This window comes from Ctenopharyngodon idella, chromosome 11 (assembly GCF_019924925.1).
Source record: "Ctenopharyngodon idella isolate HZGC_01 chromosome 11, HZGC01, whole genome shotgun sequence".
Lineage (NCBI taxonomy): Eukaryota > Metazoa > Chordata > Actinopteri > Cypriniformes > Xenocyprididae > Ctenopharyngodon > Ctenopharyngodon idella.
Window position 1 is genome coordinate 24,687,788 of NC_067230.1, and position 24,253 is coordinate 24,712,040.

The 24,253-nt window shown below is 37.3% G+C and overlaps 1 protein-coding gene across 2 annotated transcripts in view; it reads right to left on the reverse strand.

The window, feature by feature from the left end:
* pcdh17 (protocadherin 17) overlaps positions 1 to 24,253 on the reverse strand; it is a 78,205-nt gene that overhangs the window by 44,425 nt on the left and 9,527 nt on the right. The window contains exons 1-3 of one of the 2 annotated variants that reach the window (XM_051913065.1): positions 5,230 to 5,283; positions 1,158 to 1,216; positions 857 to 1,029 (exon numbers count right to left, since the gene is read on the reverse strand). In XM_051913065.1, coding sequence (XP_051769025.1) covers positions 857 to 1,029; positions 1,158 to 1,186 — 202 coding nt within the window. In that variant the 5' untranslated portion in view covers positions 1,187 to 1,216; positions 5,230 to 5,283. Of the gene's footprint in view, positions 1 to 856; positions 1,030 to 1,157; positions 1,217 to 5,229; positions 5,284 to 24,253 lie in introns of those variants that run through there. The other variant, XM_051913064.1, reaches the window with a different exon arrangement.

A 24,253-nucleotide genomic window follows, 5' to 3' on the forward strand; every position in this document is an offset into this window, starting at 1 on the left:
ACTGTTTAAGCGCAATAAGTAGCAAAAAAGAACTCAATTTAGTACTGAGAGTTGGCTTTATGTGTGCGCACTTTGGGTGTGAGCACAAAATCTGCGGGAATGAATAAAATTATGCACAATACGCGCAATCCCACACTGAAATTTAAGCACTCTAATACCAACAATATTCATCCAGAGCAAATGAAACAAGTGAGTGAGGAAAGGCGGGTGTGTTTGTGTGTCAACTCGCTGTCAGACAGATGAAAGAGCGAGAAAGCACAACTATCATGTTTCTATTTTGCGGATTATGAGTATTGGAAGTGTTTCAGATATTTCAGTATCGACTTGTATCGAAAAATCAATATTTTTGACAACACTACATTGCACTTAGTTTATTATTTCAGATGCCTTTTTTAAAGACTACGATTGAAAAATGTATATATAATATATAAAATTCAACTCGCCAAATTGGCTAGTAGGAGTGACTGCATTACACGCCACTGCTGAAATCCACCTGTATTTGGCGGGTGTTAATGTCAAGCCCTGGTTATGACTAATATCAATTCAACAGATTGTTAAAATTATGATTTACTCTGTATGTTATATGATATTAATTGTTAAGGCCTCTAAGGTGGAACATTCACCATTTTATCTAAAATCTACTAGCTCCAATAAAACCATGGAGTGTACTGCATCTGTAGAACGTGCCAGATGAAGACAGCTGAAAATGAGAGTAAAACAACAAACACGCAAAAAACATAAGAAACGTCCAATAACAACGAGTGAACTGCAAAAAGAAAGAGCACAAGAAGAGAGACAGACTCTAAACAACTCAGTCTTTGGTCCTAAATAAAGTTCCTGATGTTGAAGGACTCACCCTGCTCAAGTGGTTGAGGCTTGAGGCCAGTGGCCTTCATCTTGAGCGCTTCTTTAGCGGACATGTCACAGCAGGAGCCTTTATTAGTGTCCTGATCGCTGTCTGCTTGGTCGCTGTCCCCGTGCCCGCTGTCTCTGAGACTGGCTCGCTCTGGATCTTTGAATGTGGAGCTGCTACAAGTCGAATAAACAAGACAAAAGTGATCAAACGGGCATGGGTTTTTAGTTCTAATCTGAAGAACGTTTATGTGCAGAGGAGTTTAAGACAAATAAAGCTGAGAAAACTGTTAAATAGGCCTTACCTTTGAACAAACTGCTGCCTGTTACCCATGTAATTGGGCTCAGCAGGAAAATTGTCTGTCTGTGAAGGAAAAAGGAAAAGAGTTTACGTCTTGCACGACACTGAAATGTGTCCTGGTGTGCAACAGAATCTCCTGGTGAAAGAGATTGATTAATTATTCATAAAAGGGGGGTGGGAGAGAAGGAGAAAAGGAGGGGGGCTTTAATCCTTAGATTTGTGCATTTTAATTAGTCAAGGAAACATGCTAATTAAACATCCAAAACACTCAATTGCACATTTGTGAACTTAATGACCTGTTAGATACAAATAAGAGTGGAGGAGCAGAGCAGAAAATGGAATGAAGAGGAGGGAGTGTGTTGCTATGAGAAAATGAGAGGATGAGTTGTTAAAGGCTTTGCACAGTCACCCACACATGCACAACCTTCTCTATCCATCTGGGAACCTCCATTCACAACTACTGCTCTTAATAGAAGCTAATTGTATTTCATTTTTAGACTGACTCTTAAGTATAAAATAAAGAAATAAACAGTATTACAGTGATGTGATGTGATCTGCCAGCATCTTAATGCTCATTAATGTCTTGCTGAGAGTTTACAGCATTATGTTTTATTTTAGATCCTCTGTGTGTATTAATATTTTGCTAATACTTCATGGAAAACAATCATGTCAGTATTTTTTTTTTCTTTATGTGTGAATCTTATAAAAACATGTCTGGGTCAGATTTAATCCAAAAAATCCAAATCCAAAAAATAAGAAATTATACATACATTACTATTTTTAAGAACATTTTTTTTTTTTAAGAAGTCTCATATGCTCATCAAGCCTGCATTTATTTGATCAAAAATACAGCAAAAAACAGTAATATTGTGAAATATTATTACAATTTAAAATAAAGGGTTTTTGATTTTAATATACTTTAAAATATAATTAATTTCTGTGATGCTAAGCTGAATTTTCATCAGCCATTACTCCAGTCTTCAGTGTCACATGATCCTTCAGAAATCATTCTAATATGCAGATATTATCATATGCAGTTATTATCAATGTTGGAAACAGTTGCGCTGCTTAATTTTTTTGGAACCTGTGATACTTTTTTCAGGATTCATTCATGAATAAAAAGTTTAAAAGAACAGCATTTATTGAAAATAGAAATCATTTTTTATCAATTTAACACATCCTTGCGGTAGTGTATATTGTTACAAAAGATTTCTATTTTATGCTTTTTTTTTTTTTTTATCAAAGAATCCTGAAAAAAGTATCTCAGGTTATAAAATATATTAAGCAGCACAAATGTTTCCAACATTGATAATAAATCAGCATATTAGAATGATTTCTGAAGGATCATGTGATTGAAGACTGGAGTAATGGCTGCTGAAAATTCAGCTTTGCATATGTGAAAAAAAAAAAGAGAACGTCTCGATGTCTACCAATCAGATCCACAACAGAAGGACAGAGCTGAGTAATAAGAAGTGCTTTATTGAGTAAACTTCACCAATTTGTCATTCTTTACAGAGTTATATCCATTCCCATCTCTCTCTCAGTCTTTCTCTCTCTTCAATGGCTGACGATGACTGAAAAACTGATAGTCCCTCTCTGATCTCTCTCCTATAGGTTTCAATTACTCAATTCAATGTTACATCAATGTTGCCACAATGTGTTTGCGCACTAACACAGAGTCAATACGGAGTGGAACGGAAGAGAATCTGGACTCAGCTGTGGTCCAGACAATATTGACACGGCTAAACGTGAGACTGAGAGAGACTAATGCACTGGTTTATTTCTCCTCTCCCTCCCGTTTGCATCCCCCCCACCCCTCTCTCTCTCTTCACCATCATAAAACCTCTCAGACATCTTGATGGTACAGTAATGCAGTGCAGAAACATTCTTTATTACTAACATACGCTTTTATGCCTGACATTACCACATGTACTCGGTGTATAAAAGTGTTATCGCACCTGTTGTTTCAAAGACATTTGAAAGATGCGACCAGGAAAAGATCCAGGCAAACCGATCGTAGTCTTTTAGATAAAAAAGAACTGCTATATAATCAAAGTGTGATAGCAATGTTTATCTTTTCAATTTTCTTTTGCGCTTCTGAAACCTTACACCATAAAGCAATGTCTATTTGCTGAAGAGATATATATATAATGTAATATTTTTCTTCAACGCACTGTTGGACTTCAAAAGGAGATATTTGAATGGTACGCGATGTCACTGACGGCTGAAATGATGAAACGAGACGGTAAAGCCACAGCAGGAGGGGATTGTGGGATTGTGTGAAAGGTCACGTAGGCCTCCCTGTACCCTCGTGACCTTTATGGAGCTTTGTTGAGACTCTCTATCGCAGTGCAGAGTACGTCTTTCAACTCCAGCCGCAGATAAAAAGCGCAGATGCACAAGCCGAATCAAAGGCTAAATCAGCGATTGGAACGCTTTACAGCTAAAGTTGTAATTGCCACGAGTCTTTTAAAAATTCAGGTCGAACTCTGGTTCATTTCGACTTCTGTAACTTTATTTCCAGAGAAAAAAAAAAGAAGTATTTTTAAGCACCTTTTCAGGAGTCAGGGGACAAATCAACCTTTTGTACAGCGTTGATGCATGTAACTATGCTATTTCAAGGTAAAAAAAAAAAGGAGCAAATTCAGTGTCATTCAAAAAGCCCTACATCCAATTTCCCAGAATGCAAAAATCAGCCATTACAAAAGATGAGTTAAAAAAAGGCACCATGTATTAATGAAATAATCGCAGGGGTGCCAGAATGGAGGATGATGGTTCGTTTTGATAGCAGCGCCAGTGTGCCCTTGGCAGCGACAGGAATCACAGCACACACGTCTGCGTTTTAAAAGGTTGATAAGAGCACTTTCCGAGGAAGTGTTTTACAACATCCTGCCTGTATGCAAACTGCCCCTGGAGAGAATGTCTGAGCGAGAGAACGAGAAGGATAGTGCCGTTCTCAGTCGAGATTCATGAGGCTTTTCTGAGATTACACAAGCTGTGTCCGCTGGCCGTGGCAGCACTGGGTCATGCACGGCTCCACACAGCCTGCTTATTTATCTTTTCTCTGCATACCATGTGTCTTTCGCAAAAACTTCATCAGAAGCATCCAAATTACAAATATCCACAATCATGAAAAACACAACACAATCTTGCATGTTGGCAGCCAACGTCGGCTGTTCGTTCCAACGGTTTTGCTGTGAGCCGCTATAAATAAACGCTTTGTATCAACAACTAAAAGCTAATAAAAAGTACATTACAGTAGTACAGATCACACATTCTCCTGCCAATTAGCACATAGCCATTTTTTACAACTCTGGGTCCTGGCTTTAATGAGACGCGGAGGTGTATGGCATTAGGTAGCCATCAGGTGAATAACACTGCTCTGCGTTTCTGCTATTTTCTTTTCCAGTCCAGCTGTTACATGCTACAGGCTAGCAGAAGGCTAATGACCAACAGTACTTATCATTGTTACTAAACTTACGCTTGTTTTAATTGAGTGTTTATCTTCTAATTGAGGGCATTGGACCATCACTTGTGGTAATGCATCAAACGAGTATTAACAACAGGCTTAGCTTCCATCTGCATGTTTTCGACTGAAGCCATTAGGAAAAATACTTTAGACTTTCCATGACTGACTTCTAGATTTTTCTTTGTTGTAAGTGATTAAGCTGTTTTCTAACTTCGACCATTCTTTTATCTTTAACATAGACATTTCAAATTTGCCAGATGCTTCTTCATTAATAGAGACAAATGCTAATCGCTAACGGCTGATTGCTAACGGCTAACTGCTACATTTAACATTTCAAAAAAAAACCCTTACTGCTTGTACATTAACTGAATATTTATACAAACTCTCACCAACATTTGCACAGTGGTGCTTGTGTACAGGCAAATCTAGTTTAAATACAGGTCCAGTTATTTAATAAAATAATTATAATAAAAAAGATAAACACACACACATACAATTATCTAAATGAAGACATACCCCTAGAAAAGAAAAATGTATTTATTAATATATATATATATATATATATATATATATTCCCCAAACAACATGTAAGCAAACTCACACTCACAATCACACAGTACTCATCTCAAGCTGTAAAGTTTCTTAAGCTCCCAGTCTGAAGCGAAGCAACAAAACGAGAGGGACTTTGCATGTCTAAGGGAGTGTGTGGGAGAAAAACAGACTCTCTCAAGAGAGAGGCAAAAAATGGCTCATCTATTTCAAGGAATCCTCACTACCCTCTCTTGAGTGTTTTCATGGTGACCAGCCAGATGCCTCCTTTCAATAGAGACAAATGAACAAAAGACAGCGTGTTTCAGGATAAACAGTGGGAGAAATATAGAGGCACAGTAAGCGAGAGGTATGGAGGTGGGGGGAATATGTCATGAGGAAAAGGAAGGGATGCTTATGCAGCATAGATGCCCATCTGCCTTTCGAACGTCATTGGAGCTCTCCGGCTTGTGAAATGCATCTGGGCATTTCGCCGTGCCAGATATGTGCCCTCTGCTGTCTGACAATACAAACAGGACTTGGAGAAGAGCATGTGTGTGCATTACGTTCAATTCCACCTTGTAAGTCTGCCAAGTGGACAAATATACATATTTTTCTGACAAACTCTTCACTTTTTGAGATGGTGGCTATACTTAGCATAGGTATACCATGTCATATACAGAAAAAATTTCATTAGTGTACAATTACAATTTGATATATAAGTAAAAGTTATAGCAGACCATAGCAATGTAAAACTAATGCTGTTTGTACTTTTAGTTGTTGTTTTTTCATCATCAGTGTCAGTACCACAAGAAGCATTAGTGGTAAATGTTTACTAGAGTTTCTGAACAACATAATTAATATATAAAATAAAAAAAAATAAAAAAATAAAAAAATCAACTTCTATTCTCAAAATAGTACTAGCTACTTTTATTTTGTAATGTTATGACTTTATTCTTAAATTTATTTTATTTTATTTTAATGTGGCTGCCACCATAAATACACTGTAAAAAAGAATTGTTGGTTTAACTTAAATAATTAAGTTACCTGGTTGCCTTAAAATTTTGAGTTCACTGAAATTAAAAATTTGAGTTTATACAATGAAGGCGACTGATTTAATCAACAGAAACTCAAAATATTATGTTATCTGAACCACATTAATTATCTAAGTTGATTTGACAAAAGAAAAAATGTTGTGATAACAAATCATGAAAATAACTTTTTATAGTGTAGTTATTAAACAGATGACAGCTTTACTGATTTATTCATATTTTGTTGCATTGGATTTACCACCAAATCTTTGAGACAAGCAGCTATGATAAATGAGACCAAAAATTAACATCAATGGCTCACTTCCACTTCCATCCACATTAACCATACCCCAGAAGAAAACTTTCACAGCAACTAAACAAACCAAACTCTGACTGCAAACAGACTGGGGTCCAATAGCTCCCTAATTGAGTGTAAAACAGCCATCTGACATGACGGGCTATCGAGAATCAAAGGTTTCAAGGGCAAACAAGCCGTTTTTTGCGTCTGTTTGTTTGGCTGTTTGAACACCAGGCCCCTGGGTAGAATCGCATTTGCGAAATGTACACAATAAAGCTTCATAAACAAAGAGCGATCGATGTTTACAACTACATAACAAACAAGACCAGAACAAGTTACCCCTGTGCGTGCCGAGCCGACTCAAATGAATAAGAGAATACTCAGACTCTCAAGCGATGTATTCATTATAGGGGCAGAGCCAACGAATTGCCTATTCAATGGCACGAGCATTGATTAGGTCATTTCTCTGGTGCCATTACCAAGTGATCAAATTCAATTAGTCGGTCATGTTTTCCTGTGGTTACTGATCCTATCAATTGTCTAGCCTTAACGAACCAAATGCCATAGCCGCTCATTTCCTGCTCCCAGCCCCAGACCCCCAGTTAAAAGTTTTGAAAAATTAATTGCTTCCTTTGAAATTAACGCCACATGACTCTAGACGTTTGTGGTCAGAGTTATATTCATCGAGATTAATTACAGGGAGCTCAACAGACACCGCAGGTCATCCATTTTTATCTAAGCCTGGATTTGACAGGAACCTTTTAAATATAATAGCCACGACACACCGCTTTCTGTTGTTTAAGGGTTTAAGTCTAATCTGTGTACGTCCCAAATGTCCACGTATGAGTGGATATCACTGTCCTAAAATGGTCCGGTGCATAACAACCATTGCGACTATCCCCCTTCCTTTAAAAATCTCTAAACTTAATAGTTTCCTCAGGATTGGTTTGGTCGCAATCCAAAGACAAAAAATGCAGTCGGACACATAAAACAAAAATCTGTCATCATTTACTCACCCTCATGTTCAAACCTGTATGACTTTCATTCTTCTGTGGAACACAAAAGAAGATATTTTGGAGACTGTTCTTATCCTTATTTCAACTGTTTTTATCCGTACAATGAAAGTCAATGGTGTCGAAAACAACACTGGACCCTACTGACGTTTATTCTATGGGCAAAAAAAAATTTGGTTTCCAAAACCAAACCAAAAAACTTTTCCACAAAAGAAAGAAAGTCATACAGGTTTGGAACAAAATAAGGGTGGGAGGGTTATATCGGACAATTGTCATGTGACTTACTTAACAATTCATTAGCAAAGCTAATAATAATTATATTATGTCTCCCCTCACACGGTTTTCTGATCCTATAGCCTTTTGGAATAAAAGCTATTTTAATGCATGAACAAGAACACTGGCAAATTAGGCTAAAATCTGCAGTACAATTTTTAGATGTCTGTTCTTTTGTGTTTGGAATACATGAAATCCTTTCTGAGAGCAATTACAGCGATTTTCAATTCCAGTGCTTGTCATAACTACAGATCAAGCGATCTGAGCCACAAAAGAAGCCCTTATGCATATTTAAGCCACACAGTGTATCTCAGTGGCAATAACCGCATCTAGTCACCATTTCTTTTCACAAATCCCGATTTCGAAAATGAAGAGAGGGAGATTACAGTAATCCCGGGTGGGATTATAAGTGCTTCAGGGCAGACCTGCTTCTATCTCCCAACCGCCTGTGTCCGGCTGACACGGATGCAGACAGTGGCAACTGTCATACAGACCAGATAAGACCCAATTTTCTCTTGGGAAAAAATCAGAACATAATCCCATAACTAAGTATGTTAACAGAAAAGATGGCGGCTGTCCTTTTCTAGTATGAGTACACTGAAAAAAAAAAGATAATTCACGTTTCAAACCTTGCGTTTTGCTTTATCGAAGCCTCTCAGGTTTGTTGAGTGAGAAACAAAAGGCGTTCTGACATTCAACATGTCCTTACAGCTCTGGTCGTTGTTCTTAAAACAAGCGAAGTGGAAAATACATTTCTTAAGCTCATTATGACATATAAAAAGGATCTTTGCAGTGTCATTTTTCATGCTCAGACCCTCTAGAAAACTTACAATGGTGAGACCTGAGGCAGATGTCAAGGATAGAGGGACAAAGTGAGAACGAGAGCTTGAGGTAGAGAGGGAGAGAGAGAGAGAGAGAGAGAGAGAGAGAGAGAGAGAGAGGTGTCTTGGCTTTCCAGTTAAGCACATTAGAGGTGTGATACAAGGGATAACCTCTCTGAATCGAAACATGGTGGATGGTTTAACCATTCTGGGGCTTTAGGGAGCAAGACTTATGAAAGAGAGAGCAAAAGGGTTATTTTAGGAAAAGTGTGGCTTTTCCAGTTGATAAGACTGTTTTGTGCCATCTCATGCTAAACAATATGAAAAAATAAAAAATACAAAGATAACATACAATACACAATAATATACAATAATATCATTTTAAAATAATTTTCATTTCATTTACAGAAAGTATTTTTATAATAAACATATGCATATGCAAATATATATATATATATTTATGCATGTAACCCCTCTACCCAGGTCCTACTCGCCCCGCGATGTGTGGGCCTCGAACCCGGGTCTCCGGCATGGGAGTCGGACGCTCTAACAAAGAGGCTAAAGGCTGCGTCAGTTGCTAGAGCATCTCTTGAGATCAGAGGAGTGAGGTTTACTTGCACAGCAACTACTAGCTGGCCTCCCTTACACACACACACACACACACACACAAAATGTCACATATATAGAATAGGCCTATATTACACACATATATATTATAGAATGGGCCTTGGAAGAGTAAAGGAAACTGGGGGAAATAGAGCAATAGATGGAGAATCAGAATCTGATTCTCTCTTGTCAAAGATATGAAAATGTGTGAGGGGGAGAACCCTGCTCAAATCTAATTTGTTCAAAGAAATGCACCTCTTGTTCCTGTATTATTCCCTTTCAAGTAGTGAGCCCCGCGGTTCGGCCGAAATGTGCCCAGCGATTCCACCGACAGCTTAACAACCTCACTTCCCACGTTGCACTGCATGTTTTACTTGTGCAGAAATCTCCCACATAATTTGATTTCGTTTGGATGAAGTGTGTGGGACTAATTAGAATTTCAAAAAGGTGTTACATGGAAGAGAACCCCAGATGAGACGGTTAGCATCAAACAGCGTGACAGTTAATCCTTATCTGAACCCTGTAGCTCGGAAAAAAAGCTCAGTGGTTTCTACAAATGCAAACATGATACTTGAGATAATGGTAGTATATTAGAAAAAGAAGCATCCACACTAACTGTGGACCGTGCACTAATTAAGAGCGGTTCTGGGTGTATGACTCCAATTCTTGAACGTGTTTCTTAAGCGGAAGGGTGTTAAAGTTTCCGCTGGTGGATTTGAGAGTCGAGGTACTGCTTTGGAAATGTCAAGCACTTCTGCTTCAGTGAACGTGAAGACAAACAAACACATGTGCAATCTGCTCTCTCTATTATTGGATAAGGTCACCCGTTGGGTTCACGGCTGGAGCAGTGCCGTCAGGGGTCGGTCAGAGTGCAGGGTGTCTCGAATCGGCAAGGCTTCATGCTGAGGTTACAGAGCTATGGCACATGTTCCTCTGTTACGAAATGCAGCGGCGTGTAATTGATTTGTTAATCGTCCGAGGTCGCTCCCGAATGCCCATAGCCTCACACAACAGACTGTGGATTCCTCCTGATTCTCCACCACTGGTGGTCCAGACCTCCCCGAGGACACCTCGCAGAAGAACACAAAGCTTTTAGAGCACTTCAAAAACAAACATTATCCGACACACGCAGAAGATCTGGTCCACTGCGGCCTCTCATATTTATAAACATCGACACACTTTTAAAAACCAACAAAATGCTGTGCTCTGCTGCCTCTCCATGGCTTTTCAAATGAACTATTGTCTTTTGAAGTGTTTGACCTCTGTTCCAATCTATATGATCTATATATCTATATGATATGGGGTATATGTCAAGATCTTTAAAAAAATATATATTGTCTGTAATGATAAAAAAATCTTTTTTTCTTTTTTTTTACATAGCTCCAAACCCAGATATTCTTTGTTTCTTTTTTCTTCTTTGGTTCCTCATAATCATACAGCCTGTTTTTTTTTTTTTTTTTTTGTTATGAGCTGTATGGGAATCCAAACAATCCAACTGAACCTCGCAGTACAGTTTTTTGTTGCTTTTTGCTATCAGAATGAAAAAAAATTATGAATGAGGAGATGTTACTGCAAGCAATATTTTAAAATGAGGATCTCTGCAGAATCAGAAGACATCTTGGGGCATATGCATCTAATAATGAATCAAGATTGCAGTCCTTAACATTTCACACACAAAAGCCAAAGATAATCATAAACAGTTAAGTTTTACATTTATGCGTTCAAACTCAAATCATCCTAAAATGAATGCCCTGAATGCAATATATCACTTCACGCATTCCCAGGGAATCAAACTCATGACTTTGCTAGCACCATGTTCTACTGTTTGAGCAACTAGCTTGCTAAGGGAAGAGATGGACTCCACATGACATTTAATTGAAAGGGAACAACAAATATAATGCATATGGAGACGGCACAAAATATAAACAGAAGAATTTGAACATTAAGGAGCGTAAGATGGAGTCAACAGAGTTAGAACTGGAAAAATCAATACACTCAAATCTGCACAAGCTTCTTAGCAGCTAACTATATCAACCTGCTTCTTCCCAAACATATCTCCTCATTAAAGACAATGAGGCATGACAAGAAAATGAGATTGAGAGACAAACTGTAACCTAAGCCCTACAAACGCTCAACTTGTACATCAAACTTTTACAGCCCATGTTGGTGAGAAGTGCACGAAGCAATTCTCCATGTTGCTGGAGCCTCCGTTATTAGTTTTTCCATTTTACGTAACGGAGGCCTTTTGAAAACTTCAAGCCAAACCACAAAACACATCCAACTAGACGTCGGTCCTCGATATCGGCCCTATCTGCTCGCTGTTAAAAGGCTGGAGCTGGGAACTTAAATGGAGCTGTGGTCGGGATTCTCCGGCCTCGACGCAGGAGATCAAATTATCGCTGGATAAGTATCTGAGAGGTTGCGTGTGGGAGCGTGCTGGAAGTTGAGTTGAGCTGAGGTAACGACACTTGGTCGTCTTTCAAACGGAAAACAGATAACGGGCACACCAAGCTAAACCTATTTAAGCACGATAACCCCTCTGCCAATAGCCTTACAGCTCTCACCAATAGGGTTAACTCTGCTAAAGAAGGTGTTAAAACTAGTGTGCACCAGGTCAAAGACCTCTTAATCTTTCCTTAGAAAAGACATCCACTGAAAAACACCCCATGCAGTTTACAGACGATGAGCACAGCCCAGTCTTTGGCCACCTGTTAGTGATTTGGGAGCTGAGGCTATCATCAGCTTTGCCTAAGCCGCCCCCAGGTGTCATGCAGGCATGCTGCGTTTGGCCTTTGCGACGTGGGTGTGTGTGGAAGAAACTAACTAAATTAGCATTTCTAATCTGGTTTTGCTTCAGGTTCAAGATTTTACGCTGGATGTCATCACAACATTGTAATATACATTTTTTTAATGTTTTCAAATGTATTCCTATATTCACTGTGAACTGCATAATCAGCATTATTGTATTTGACAAATAATTCAAAATAAGTATTATATATTTATATATAAAATTACATAATTAAAATATATAAAAAATAATGATAAATATATTTTAGATGCAAGGCAAATCATTAAAAGTATGCGATCTCGATTCAAACATCCACACCATCTTATTTCTAAAAAAATGACAATGATGCACCTGTGTCTATTAAAACTTTGACAAAATCATATCGGAGCATTCAAATTCACGCTGCAGCCAAGCCAGAGAGAGCAGTTGTCATGTTTAGTTATGAAACAGCTTCCCAAACAGTCTTTTCAACCACAGTGTTGTTATTTCTGTCTTAAAATGATTCAAATTATCATAGAAGTACTGGGATAAAAGTTTATAGTCAGATATAAACACAGATGTCTACGGTAGCCATAAAAATAGAGAAAATATCCTTTTGAAAGTAACATGGTGCTTCAATATTTATAAGTATTTATGAGTGAGTCATTGAATCGTTCATTCAAGAGATTTTTCAAAAACGCAAATTTATCGCGTAATGAAACAGGTGAAGTCTTCATAATTGAGTCATTGAATCGTTCATTCAAGAGATTTGCTCAAAAACGCTAATTCATTCAGTAATGAAATAAGTGAAATCTTTATAAGTGAGTCATTGAATCGTTCATTCAAGAGATTTGTTCAAAAACGTTGATTCATCCAGTAATGAAACAAGTGAAGTTTTATGAGTGAGTCATTGAATCATCATTCATTCAAAACATTTTTTTTTTAAATATTAATTCTAATTAGTTAAACATTTTTAAATAGACTGCAGCAATTCATATTTTGTCAGAACCTCTAGTAATTTACATGCTATTTTATTTAGTTGTCTTTTCAGAATCATGGGAGAATCGTGATCTGTATTTGAAAAAAAAAAAAAAATATTGTGATTCTCAATTTATCCAGAATCATGCAGCTGTAATATATTAGAATTAAATTATGTATTACATATTTTATTAAATTATATTAATATTAATAATAATAATTTATATATAATTAAAATTAAATTATTATATATTTTCTTAAAAGATTTTAAGATATTCATTTTATATACAAAAGAAGTGTTTTCTACCATACTATATATATATATATATATATATATATATATATATATATATATATATATATATAAGCCTATTTATTTTGCTATCCTAGTAAATATGCATGATTATCAGAACATTTCAGAATGTGAAGGACCTGTTTAGAACCACTGACCTTAAAAGTGTTGTGTGTATTAAGAAACCTTATGCACTTATCGGGAAGTCTGATGTGAATGAACGAACGAACCTGATCTCTGCAGGAGAAATGATGGATTATTTATGTGCAACCCTCTCAGAGGTCTGAATGCTGAAAATACTAATGCATCAACGCACAGTGATGAGTATATGAGCTGGCCTCTCATCTCTCACATGAGCAGTGCTTTTATGAGCACAGCTATTGTTAATGGAAGTTTTTTTTTTCTTCAAAGAAGATGAGAAGTTTAAAACGGGACGCTGGCTATGTCACTAGACCGTTTGTGTTGGTATCACCAAACCGCATCTGTGACATGTTCAGCCTCGGGGAATGAAATATCGCTTTTCTCCTCCCCTTCTCCCTGAAATCCCTAACACAGCAGTTCACACGCTCTCTCAAAATAGAGGCAGTTTCACGCCAAACCACTTCCCGCCGTCACGCAGGAACAATCTCCACAGACCGTCAGGCCACCGTGTGAAATCGGTTTAAAAAATGTATTAAATAACTAGGTAGCTTGAAAACAAAGTAATGGAGGAGAAAACTCAATTCAGAGTTTGTTATGTCCAACACAATGCTTAAAGGAGTGCAGGAGATGAGAAGCGAGGTGTTAATCTCTGATTGGCTCTTGAAGGCTCCCGACCTCAACCCTATAATCCAAGTGAACAGCAAAAGATTAATTAGTAGCAGTTTCGAAGGAGATAAGAACGAGAGACTGTGTGTAGCTGTTGACCTCGAAAACATTCATGTTCCCACTTTTTTTAAATGTACGCTTTGTGATAAACTTGCAAATGACATACTTCCACAAATACTATATATAGAACCAGATTTTTACTTTTTTTTTTTTTTTTCAAAAACGTGTCGCTTACCCATGCAAAAGCTGCTGTCATGTTTTAAATTGGTTGCTTGTGTGCTTTTTGGTGATTGATAGGGCATTTGTTGTGATTGCTAGGAGATTTTGAGGGTGTTGCAAGGGGATTTTGACGTGGTTTCTAGGGTGAGGTGGTTGCTAGGGTGTTCTAAGTGGTTGTTAATGTGTTTCCAGGAGGTCATGTCTATGCCGAGTTATCATGGTCTGTTCATATCCCTAAGCATGAATGATAGCATGAGCCTTAGAGCAAGCACCACTAATTACAAAACGGCAAACTAGCTACAGCTTTTTATGATGTGTAATGAAAGGAGGGTGGTTAAACATCTCTACTCCCGGAGCATTCTGGAAACAAGATAAGCAAATGAGTTTCAGATCTCTTCCCAAATTAGTTTACAGCATACCACTTCAACACATATTATTTTTTTTACAAACACGTGATATAATCTATACCAGACCAAAGATCATGTAAAGTGGTTCCCATGAGAATCCAGAAACTGTGAGACCAGGCTCCATTAGACTGCATTCATTAGCGCAGCAGCCTTCCTCTGCAATCCAGCATGCTTTGATAAAGATTAAAATGTTGCCAAATGACTCAACAGAGCAACAGAGCCTTGAATTTAGGTCATGGGGAGATGATAAACAATTCATAAGCAAAGCAGAAAATTAAATATATAATATGATTCAATATAGTAATGAAAGAAAGCATTGTTAAGCCGCTAGACTGCTCTCCAAACAACTCCAGGAAGAGATGCCTCACACACAAAAACACACACACGTTCGTACATAAAAGCCTGCACGCATTACTGTTGTGGCAGCTCTCAGAACAATTGTCTTTCACTCCAAGGTGACTCGCTCTCTTTCCATTTCCATTTCTCTCAGGGTCAGCTACGTGCATCTCTATTTATGTGTGCGTATAAATTGAGAAAAGCATGGTTTGCTTAATGCAGTGCTGTCAGAACGTCCCGCTGCAGCCCTGTCCGCTGTGCATTAAGAAGCTGTCAGCCAGAGTATGGAATTAATCAGCAAACCCCTGAAGAAACAATTGTATAATCTAAAGCTATAAACTCGGCCGACCTTCCCTTCAAACGCGCTTAAATTTCCACCTTCAAACGGGAGATTGAGGGAGCTAAAGGGTCTGAGTCAATAGATTTCTCTCTCCTTTCTGCCCTCCAATCTTTTCTTCCTATAAAGAGGAATGATTGACTGCTCCTCTCGCCTTCCCAACAGTTCTGAATATAATTCCATATGAGTTGTTTTTTTTTTGTTTTTTTTGAATGTGACCTCCGCTTTGGCTTTGCTATACCTTGTGTTTGTTATGAAAACACTGCCTTGGATTCCTCATAATGGCGGCACTAAAGGTGGGATTCCGGCCTGATTTTTTTTTTTTTTTTCCTCAACTTGTCTTTACTGGTTTTCATGTCTGATCATTTTTGTCACTATTAAATCCATTTAGGGCTGTAATTATGTTCTATAATTAAGACAAGACAGACTTTTGACTATCGGCATAAATTACAATATCATTATTGAAGCTTGTATAAATTATCGTGAAGTGTTATGTTCTGCAGACAACACCAAATAAATGAAACCTTTTTATGGTCTAATTTTCTATCCATCCGGACAGATGTGCTCGAGGATTCTGATGGCAAACTTTAAGAAAAGCCAGGACATTTGTGATTCTTGCCTCTTTTATTAAAGTGTTAGTTCACCCAAAAATGAAAATTCAGTCATTAATTACTCACCCTCATGTCGTTCTACACCCGTAAGACCTTCATTCATCTTTGGAACACAAATTAAGATATTTTTAATATAATCAGATGGCTCAGGAGACCTGCATTGCCAGTAAGATAATTAACACTTTCAGATGCCCAGAAAGCTACTAAAGACGTATTTAAAACTGTTCATGTGACTACAGTGGTTCAACCTTAATGTTATGAAGCGACGAGAATACTTTTTGTGTGCCAAAAAAAACAAAATAATGACTTTAATCAACAATATCTAGTGATGGGCGATTTCAAAACACTGCTTCATTAAGCTTCGAAGCTTTACGAATCTTTTGTTTCGAATCAGTGGTTCGGAGCGTGTATCAAACTGCCAAAGTCACGTGATTTCAGTAAACGAGACCTCGTTACATCATAAGTGTTTTGAAATTTCAATGGTTCACCACTGGGGGGCGTGACTTTGGCAGTTTGATACATGCTCCGAACCACTGATTCGAAACAAAAGATTCGTAAAGCTTCGAATGTTTGAAAGCAGGCGTCTACCTGCTTTTAAATGCTCCCAATTGCAAAACGCTTTCAAATTCAAACACTTCCGTGTGCTCATTGTAGCCAATCACATATGTTGAGCACTTGAACACAATGGCCAATCAAAGGTGTTTACGAATCCGCTCAACAGCGCTCAAAGCGTCACATTTTTAAAATTTCAGTACAGACTTGGTATCGAAGTCGGTACTTTTGATAACACTACCAGCAACTATATTTTACCCTTCCAACTTTACTTAAAGAGAAAGTTCACAAAAAAAGAAAAAAAGAAAAAAAGACAATTCTCTTATATACTCACCCTCATGTTGTTTCAAACTGTTATCAACTGTGTTTGCTCATACAGTGAATGTCAAAAGAGTTGACTTTTATTGTATTGACAAAAATAAACTGGGACATTTTTCAAAGTATCTTCATTTGTGTTCAATAGAAGAAAGAAATGCAATCAGGTTTGGAATGACATGAGTAAATGTTGACAGAATTTTCATTTTTGGGTGAACTATCCCTTTAAAAATGACCAGCCAGAAAGGCAGCTCTAAGCCCTGAATATTCACTGACCTTAGATCTGGCTCAGAAGGGAGGCAACAGATTTTGAGAGCACCACTTCATTTATTAACAAATCAATTGACTGAAAGGTGTGAAGTTTGCTATGGTGACAAGATAATCTAATCGTCAGAAATTTGGATTTAGTTGTCAGCGACATGAGCCATTGCACCTCTGATATGAAATGACAAGAGCATAGAGAGAGCATGTAGGAGAAAGTGAGGCTGTAATTATCAGCTCCGAGTGTGTTAGTGGTCTCTTAGAAAACAACTCTCAGACTGGACAGGGCCTTTATGAACCTCTCACTCTTTGGATCAATCAATCGTGCAGAGACTGTGGATTGATCTAACTTTAAAAGGGCGCCAAAGATGACTCTCTTAAAGATGGAAGATGGGGCGGCCTTTAAGACATTAATTTCGATATTTGCTTGTAATGTGATCATGTTTTGATATACTGTTTTTGTAAATATAAGTGGATGGCTATACGGTAATCTTTAGTCTGGTGTTTAAGTGCTGTGATACAATACAGATACTTGAGTGTGGCATTGATTTACAATCTACTTTCAGAAACCCTGCATTTGTCACTATACTAAACTGATAAACAATCATCAATTCAACATTATCTGCCTGATTTCTGAGTTCTCTGTAAAAGTCAATGTTTATAATATATCAGCACCTTGTACTATTTCTACACTGATTAAATTAAATTATGAAATAAAGAATCTACTGTTCAAGGAATTTTGGTATGAATACAGTTGGGCGCATTCATATTTTTTTGATAAAGCAAGCAAAAAAGGAAAAAAGAAAGAAAGAAAGAGAGAAGAACTGATGCTTTATTAATTTATTTTATCATTTTTGTGCTGTCACCGAGAATGATGGGAAATGTAGTTTTGTCACATAAGCCTGTCACCTCAAAGACTAGCTAACTATTATAAACTAAATCTTAAATTATTAATTAATAAAAGTAGTAGTGCTTGTTGGCAAGCTTAATTGCTGTATGAACAGTACACAAAACAAAATAAAATAAAATAAAATAAATCTTGGTAGGGGTCCCATGCAATTCTTTTCTGTTTAACTACAGCTTTTTACTTGAATAAGGAAAGATTAAAATCTCCAAAATTGTTTTTAAGATTATATTTTTAACAAAATACTTAAAATTAGCAAATAAAATCTGACAAATTACACTAATATCTGGCTAAAGTGAACTGGGGTTCTAAAGCAAATAAACTAAACTAAACTAAAATAATGGAAAGGCAGAACTTCCATTTCTACTGCCACCATAATGAGTGTTACTGTTTCTCCCATTCATTTTCCTATGAGTAGCCTGTCACCTGTCACCTTATAAATATCTCTTGCTGTATGTCTCTGCTTGAAGGCTGCATTATTGAACCCAAGCAAACAGGTAAAGACATCACCTTCACAGACAGAGAGATAAAGAGAAGAAGAAGAAAAAAAACACAAACAGACAGAAGAAAATAACTATAAACAGATAGAAGGTTTTTGTCAGTCAAGCATTTTCACATTGTATTTACTAGGATTAAGAAAAACAAACAGAAATAAGAGCCCCATAAAAACCGCCAGCCATTTTCTTTAGGTGCTGACAGCCCTCAGCCCATCATTGCAGGGCTGCAGGTGAAAAGATGTAACTGTAGACAGATAAGACTGTGTACAAAACATGAGTGCTGACAAGCTCACTCATTAAACTTGACCAGGCCACAGATGCAGGGTTTATGTTACCAGCCAGTTCTGTCACATGGCAATCCGATATCTCGAAAGAGAGCCATCTCTCTGTGCCCAACATCTCACTGGAAAGACAGGCCTTGAGCCAGGAGCTATCTTTAGGTATTTCACTAATGCTAGTGGATAGGAATAAGAGACGAGAGGAGTACGAAGAACTTGTTCGAACATCACCCTGAGGCGGACGAGAACTGTGCAAATTTATTGTTTATGCTACCGGGAATTCTTTAATTACCTATTTTCTCTGACAACATTTATGGCATCAGAACATGTACGTTGGCAACCAGCAACATGTCCGTTGGAAAATTTGCAAAGAGTTCCTCAAATTGTAAAATGACATGGTGCGAGTAAAAGGAGAAAGTTAAGAGGTGGAAAATGGATCTCTCTTTAGTTCCCAGAAAGAAAAAAAAAGGCCACAATTCCCAGTGTGATAAAGTACCTGAGAAAACATCTGTTGAAAGAAAAGAAGATCTGTTGATTGGACAACTGCCAACACTTAATAAAACATGTTCCACATCGTTTGACTTTGAAACAGGATGCCGTTTTTATCATTACCTTCTACAATATCTACACCTAAATTCCCAGATGTGTGCTCTGTGAATCTTAATGCTAATGTAGGAACTTTGTCTTCTGATAAATAAACAAGGGGAAAAGAAGAGAATGAAAGAAGTAAATAAAAAAGAAGCAAACAAACATCCTTAAGTGGATACTGCCATTTAAACAGTTTAGCAGAAGTAGCCTCGTGGGAGGTATACCAAGAACCCTTCGGGGTCTAGAGTGGCCCTGCAGGGGAACTGACGCAATCTGCAAATAATAAAAGGAGAGATGGTGCTTGAAAGCACAGCTTGTGATTGAACAATGCTCCACGATTTCTAACACACAGAGAAAGGACGCGGCAGAGAGCTGTGAGGACTCGCTTCCCTGTGGCCAAACGCGCCGCAACTGACAGCTGTGTGTGTTTTTGCCATGAAGATGTAAAGAAAACGTTCACATTGATTGAGAGAATTTAGAAGCAAACTGCTGCTGTTTTTTTTATCTACAAATTTTGATTTGAGTACCACATTTACTAACAGGTGTGTCTCGCGGTTTGCCTATTCATACAATATCTTACAATAGTGATTCTCAATCATTTTCGTACTAAAATTCATTTTAAATTGACAAATAAAAAATGTATGAACAACTGAACTGAAACAACATAGATGCAAAAATCACCTGTCTTTAGAGAGCGTCATATGTTTGCTGAGAGTAAAGGAGAGGGTGTGCAGAAAGACTTTATATGGAAACGGTTTGGATGTGATTTATGCAAATTTCTAACTTTGTGTACATAGTTGCTCATTTAGAATACTTTAGAATATTTATTAACAGAACGAGTTTAGGAACAAATTCATGTGTGTACGCATGTGTTGTGAATTAGGAGGTAATTTTTCTCAAAAGGTTCTGTGCATATAGATACAAATAATCCACGCAATTATTCGTGAATGGGACCCATTTTCTGTATGAACACCTGTAACCACTAGGTATGTCCCGAGCCGATCTCAAGGATTGGTATCAGGGCCGACTAAGCATGTTTTTACCTGATCGTATCAGCTATCCAAAAGCCCAAAGTATACTTTTTTTAAATGTACGCTAGTGTACGCGCACAGTCGAATGCACAGCCTTGCAAAGTATATTTCATTTCACTCTTACGCGTACATAGGCGTTTGACGCATGTGCAATGTCTATGTAGGCCTCCATTTTCGCTGTAGCTTGCATGCGTTCCGTTCTGGTCTGTTTATGCAGTTTTTCTTCAACTACCTTGTGAATCGATGGCCCCAGGGCACGGTTGCCACCTTGTGGATGAATTAATTACTGCAAAAAAAATGAAACGCGCATGTGCGACCTGTTACAAAAATCCTGCGGTGTGCGTACATTATGGGCATACTCTTCTCACGACGAAATTCGTGTCATGCACACTGTAAGCTGACCCTCGCATACGGTTAAAAGTGAAATATACTTTGGGCTTAGTCCGATCCTTTAATTAAACATCAGCTGTCACGCAGGCGTCAAACAGTAGGTGGCGGTATGCTCCTTTAAGTGGGTTTGCAAACCACCATTAAAAGGAAAAGAAGAAGAAAAATGTGCATGCGTAACATGCAAGAACCAATGAGGTCTGTTCTAGCGGTTCACACACACATTCGAGCTTCCGCATATTTGATGCGCACTTTTGTAAGGAATCACTCAAAAGTCATTTATTTGTTATCTTCCGTCAAACTATCTAAAGGCGTCGTTGCCATAACGCATTGCTATGGGTTGCGTCTTGCTTCGGATTTGACTGACAGTGAGCTTAAAGCTTTCTTTGTTGCAATTATTCTGCTTATTGTACAAATAAAACACAAGACGTTTATATCAGTAGTCCCATATTCATAAGTGTGGATCTCACAGTCTGTTTACAATGTCTTTCATTGTAATATGTTTACAGCTACCAATGTGCTTATACAGTTTACAATGACTTTATAAATATAATTTATATATATACAAGGCCTATAAATATAACTACTGTAGTAATTGTTAAATATTAAAGTGATAGATGCCCCCCTTTTTACATTTTGAGTCCCTGCCCCTGAGAAACTTTCTGCACATCCCTGTATATTGGATTGAATAACCTGAATAACTTTTAATAACTAATGTACTCGGGACTTCATATTCAATGACTTGGATCGAATCTGGGACACAAAAAAGCTTGATGGAAACACTTGCCGTAACCACAGCAACTTAAGTAAATATCAAAGCCGACTTTTAACACCTGAGCATCTTTGCACAATTAATTATTTCACAATTTAAAAATAATTAGTCCAACTGAGAAACATTTTTAAAAGTTGAACATATTTTTACTTGACACAGAATCTTAAAAACACAATGTTCATGTGCAAAACACTTAAAAACAGTGAGAAGTGTCAAGAGTGTTGCTCTAGTGTATGTTTATGTATAAAACTACTTAAAAAACAGCACAAAACACTCTAAAACAGGTCTAATCTATTCTGTTATATTATGTTGTAAAAGTAGCCTTTCACTATCACTATTTCTTTTCATTCATTAAATCCAGCACAGACTTAGTCCTTGTGTTTAATTATTTGGTCCCCTGTCAGTGTTGGATTCTTTTATTCAGGACTTGTAATTTGATTTGACTTTGTGTTTAGCCGCCACATTGTTCACACGGCTAGCATCAACTATTTACAAGTTGCTCTAGCATTCAGACTGAAGGAACAAGGGCAAAGGTCAGCCATTTGACACATGTAACCTAGCAGATTGCTAGCTTAGCATCCGCATCATTTAAACATGCAGATGATGTTTTCGTTTCTAATTAAAGAGCACTTGTCTGATTGAGTGTCTCATCTCAAAAACTAAGCGCCACATGGCTAAAAAGGCTAGCTAGAAAAATAATGCCAGAAAGAGAGAGAGGGAAGCGTACGCACAACCATAAGCCATCTGAAATGTGGGCGTCACTCTGCCCGACATCACTGACACAGTCTAAACCATGTACATCAGGGTTAGATTATCCAACCATCCAAAACAAACAAGCACATAAGCAACCAAACCTTTGACAGTAACTCCAACGCCAATGCCCTGAAGTGTTAGCAAGGCTAGCTTTAGCCATTACTGCTCGCGTGGAGGAGCCAGAACAAATATTGACAGTGAGTAACTGGGACTTGTTTCCCAAACACCCCGTCGTGTAACGTCCTTGTGGGAAAGGAAAGAGGAACATGGTGTTTATGGTGAAATCAATAGAGTGAGATCATATTAATGCAGGTATTTAATTTACTCCGAAAGAATCCTGACTATGTAATGCTCAATATATGATTTAAAAACTTGAACATAAATCAGTTTTGGCCGTTCGAGTCCTCAAAAAAGTTCCACACCAGTATGTGCTTCTATGAGTTTCTTTCCATTGACCAAGCAAATTAGTTTAAGTGCCTGAATGTTTTCTACCTCGAGGGTCAAATCTTGTGGTCTTATATCTCTTGCTGGAATATTTCTCCTTTTCACATTCAACACTAATAGGTTTTGGTGCTTGCTTAAGTAATTAAATAACCTCTGCACTATGGAAGCATTACTTGCTACCCTTCTCAAAAATGACGTAACATCACAAACTATACTACTATCCTAGATCAACACGGTTCTTGTCCCAGACTCAGACTTTCAATCTTAAAATATGAAAATCCATCATAAAAACATGAATTATTAAAACCTTAAAATGATGATTATCTAGACAAAATCTGAAATAATCATAAACCACTTCAATATTTAAGAGAAAATTATTTATAAATGTTTTTAAAAAACTGTCCCACAGCATCATTTTCACACAATCTAAAAATGTTCTCAATAGAAAATGTACTTATTTATGTGTATGTATATATACAAACACATAATTATATATATATATATATATATATATATATATATATATAAAATCTTTTCAGTGTATATATATATATATATATATATATTATTATTATTTTTTTATAATTGTAATTTGTAATTTCGATAATATAATTACATTTTGTGTAGTATATCTAAAATAGGTTACACTTTATTTTAAGGTGATATAGTTACATTGTACTTCCTCAAATAAGTACTGAGTACTATTAATAAACTACATGTACTTAATATAGAGTTATGGTTAGGGTTTGGTTTAGGTTTAGTTACTTGTAATTATGCATAATTTACTGTTATTATTATAGTAAGTACATGTAGTAATGTGTACCTACATCACCTTAAAATAATCTGTTACCTTTATTTGATTTATATTTAAGATATTTAACTTGTTTTCTGAATGTTCTCAGTTAAAGAAAATATAAAATATCAGCACATTTGGAACACTGTAAACTATAGCAGTGTCTCTGGCTCCAAATTCACTGAGATAAGATATATTTGGTCACGAAGAAGAATAGGAAGAAATCCGACAGCCTCTCATATCCGTTCATTTCTCCAGACCATATGTATCATTCATTCATCCATCCATTCATTCGTCTGTGCATTTGGAGCCACGTCGTCAATCTAGCCCAACGACTCCGGCACAATGACTTTCTCGAGATTAATTCCATCGTTCAAGCGGAACTGTACAAGGGCGGGGTAAAATTACGAATGCGTTTATGAGTTATTAATGGCCTCGGCCCGCTGGTTCCCAAACGGGTCTGGGGTTCCAAACCACGCAGGGCGGACGGAGCTGGGTTATAGAGCTATACAACTCAATAAATAATTAAACGGCATTACTTGGATTTCCAGAATTGCCATACATTATACATGCAGTTCAACAAATGTCTCTGCTATTATACACATATCTGTACACTTCAGTTGTGCAGTAATTAATCGCCTAAATGTGTGCCAAAAAACTACAGAGATCTTTTCACCCTCCCTGCTACATTTTTCATGCAGAGGTTTTGACACACTCCAGTGCACCCAAAGA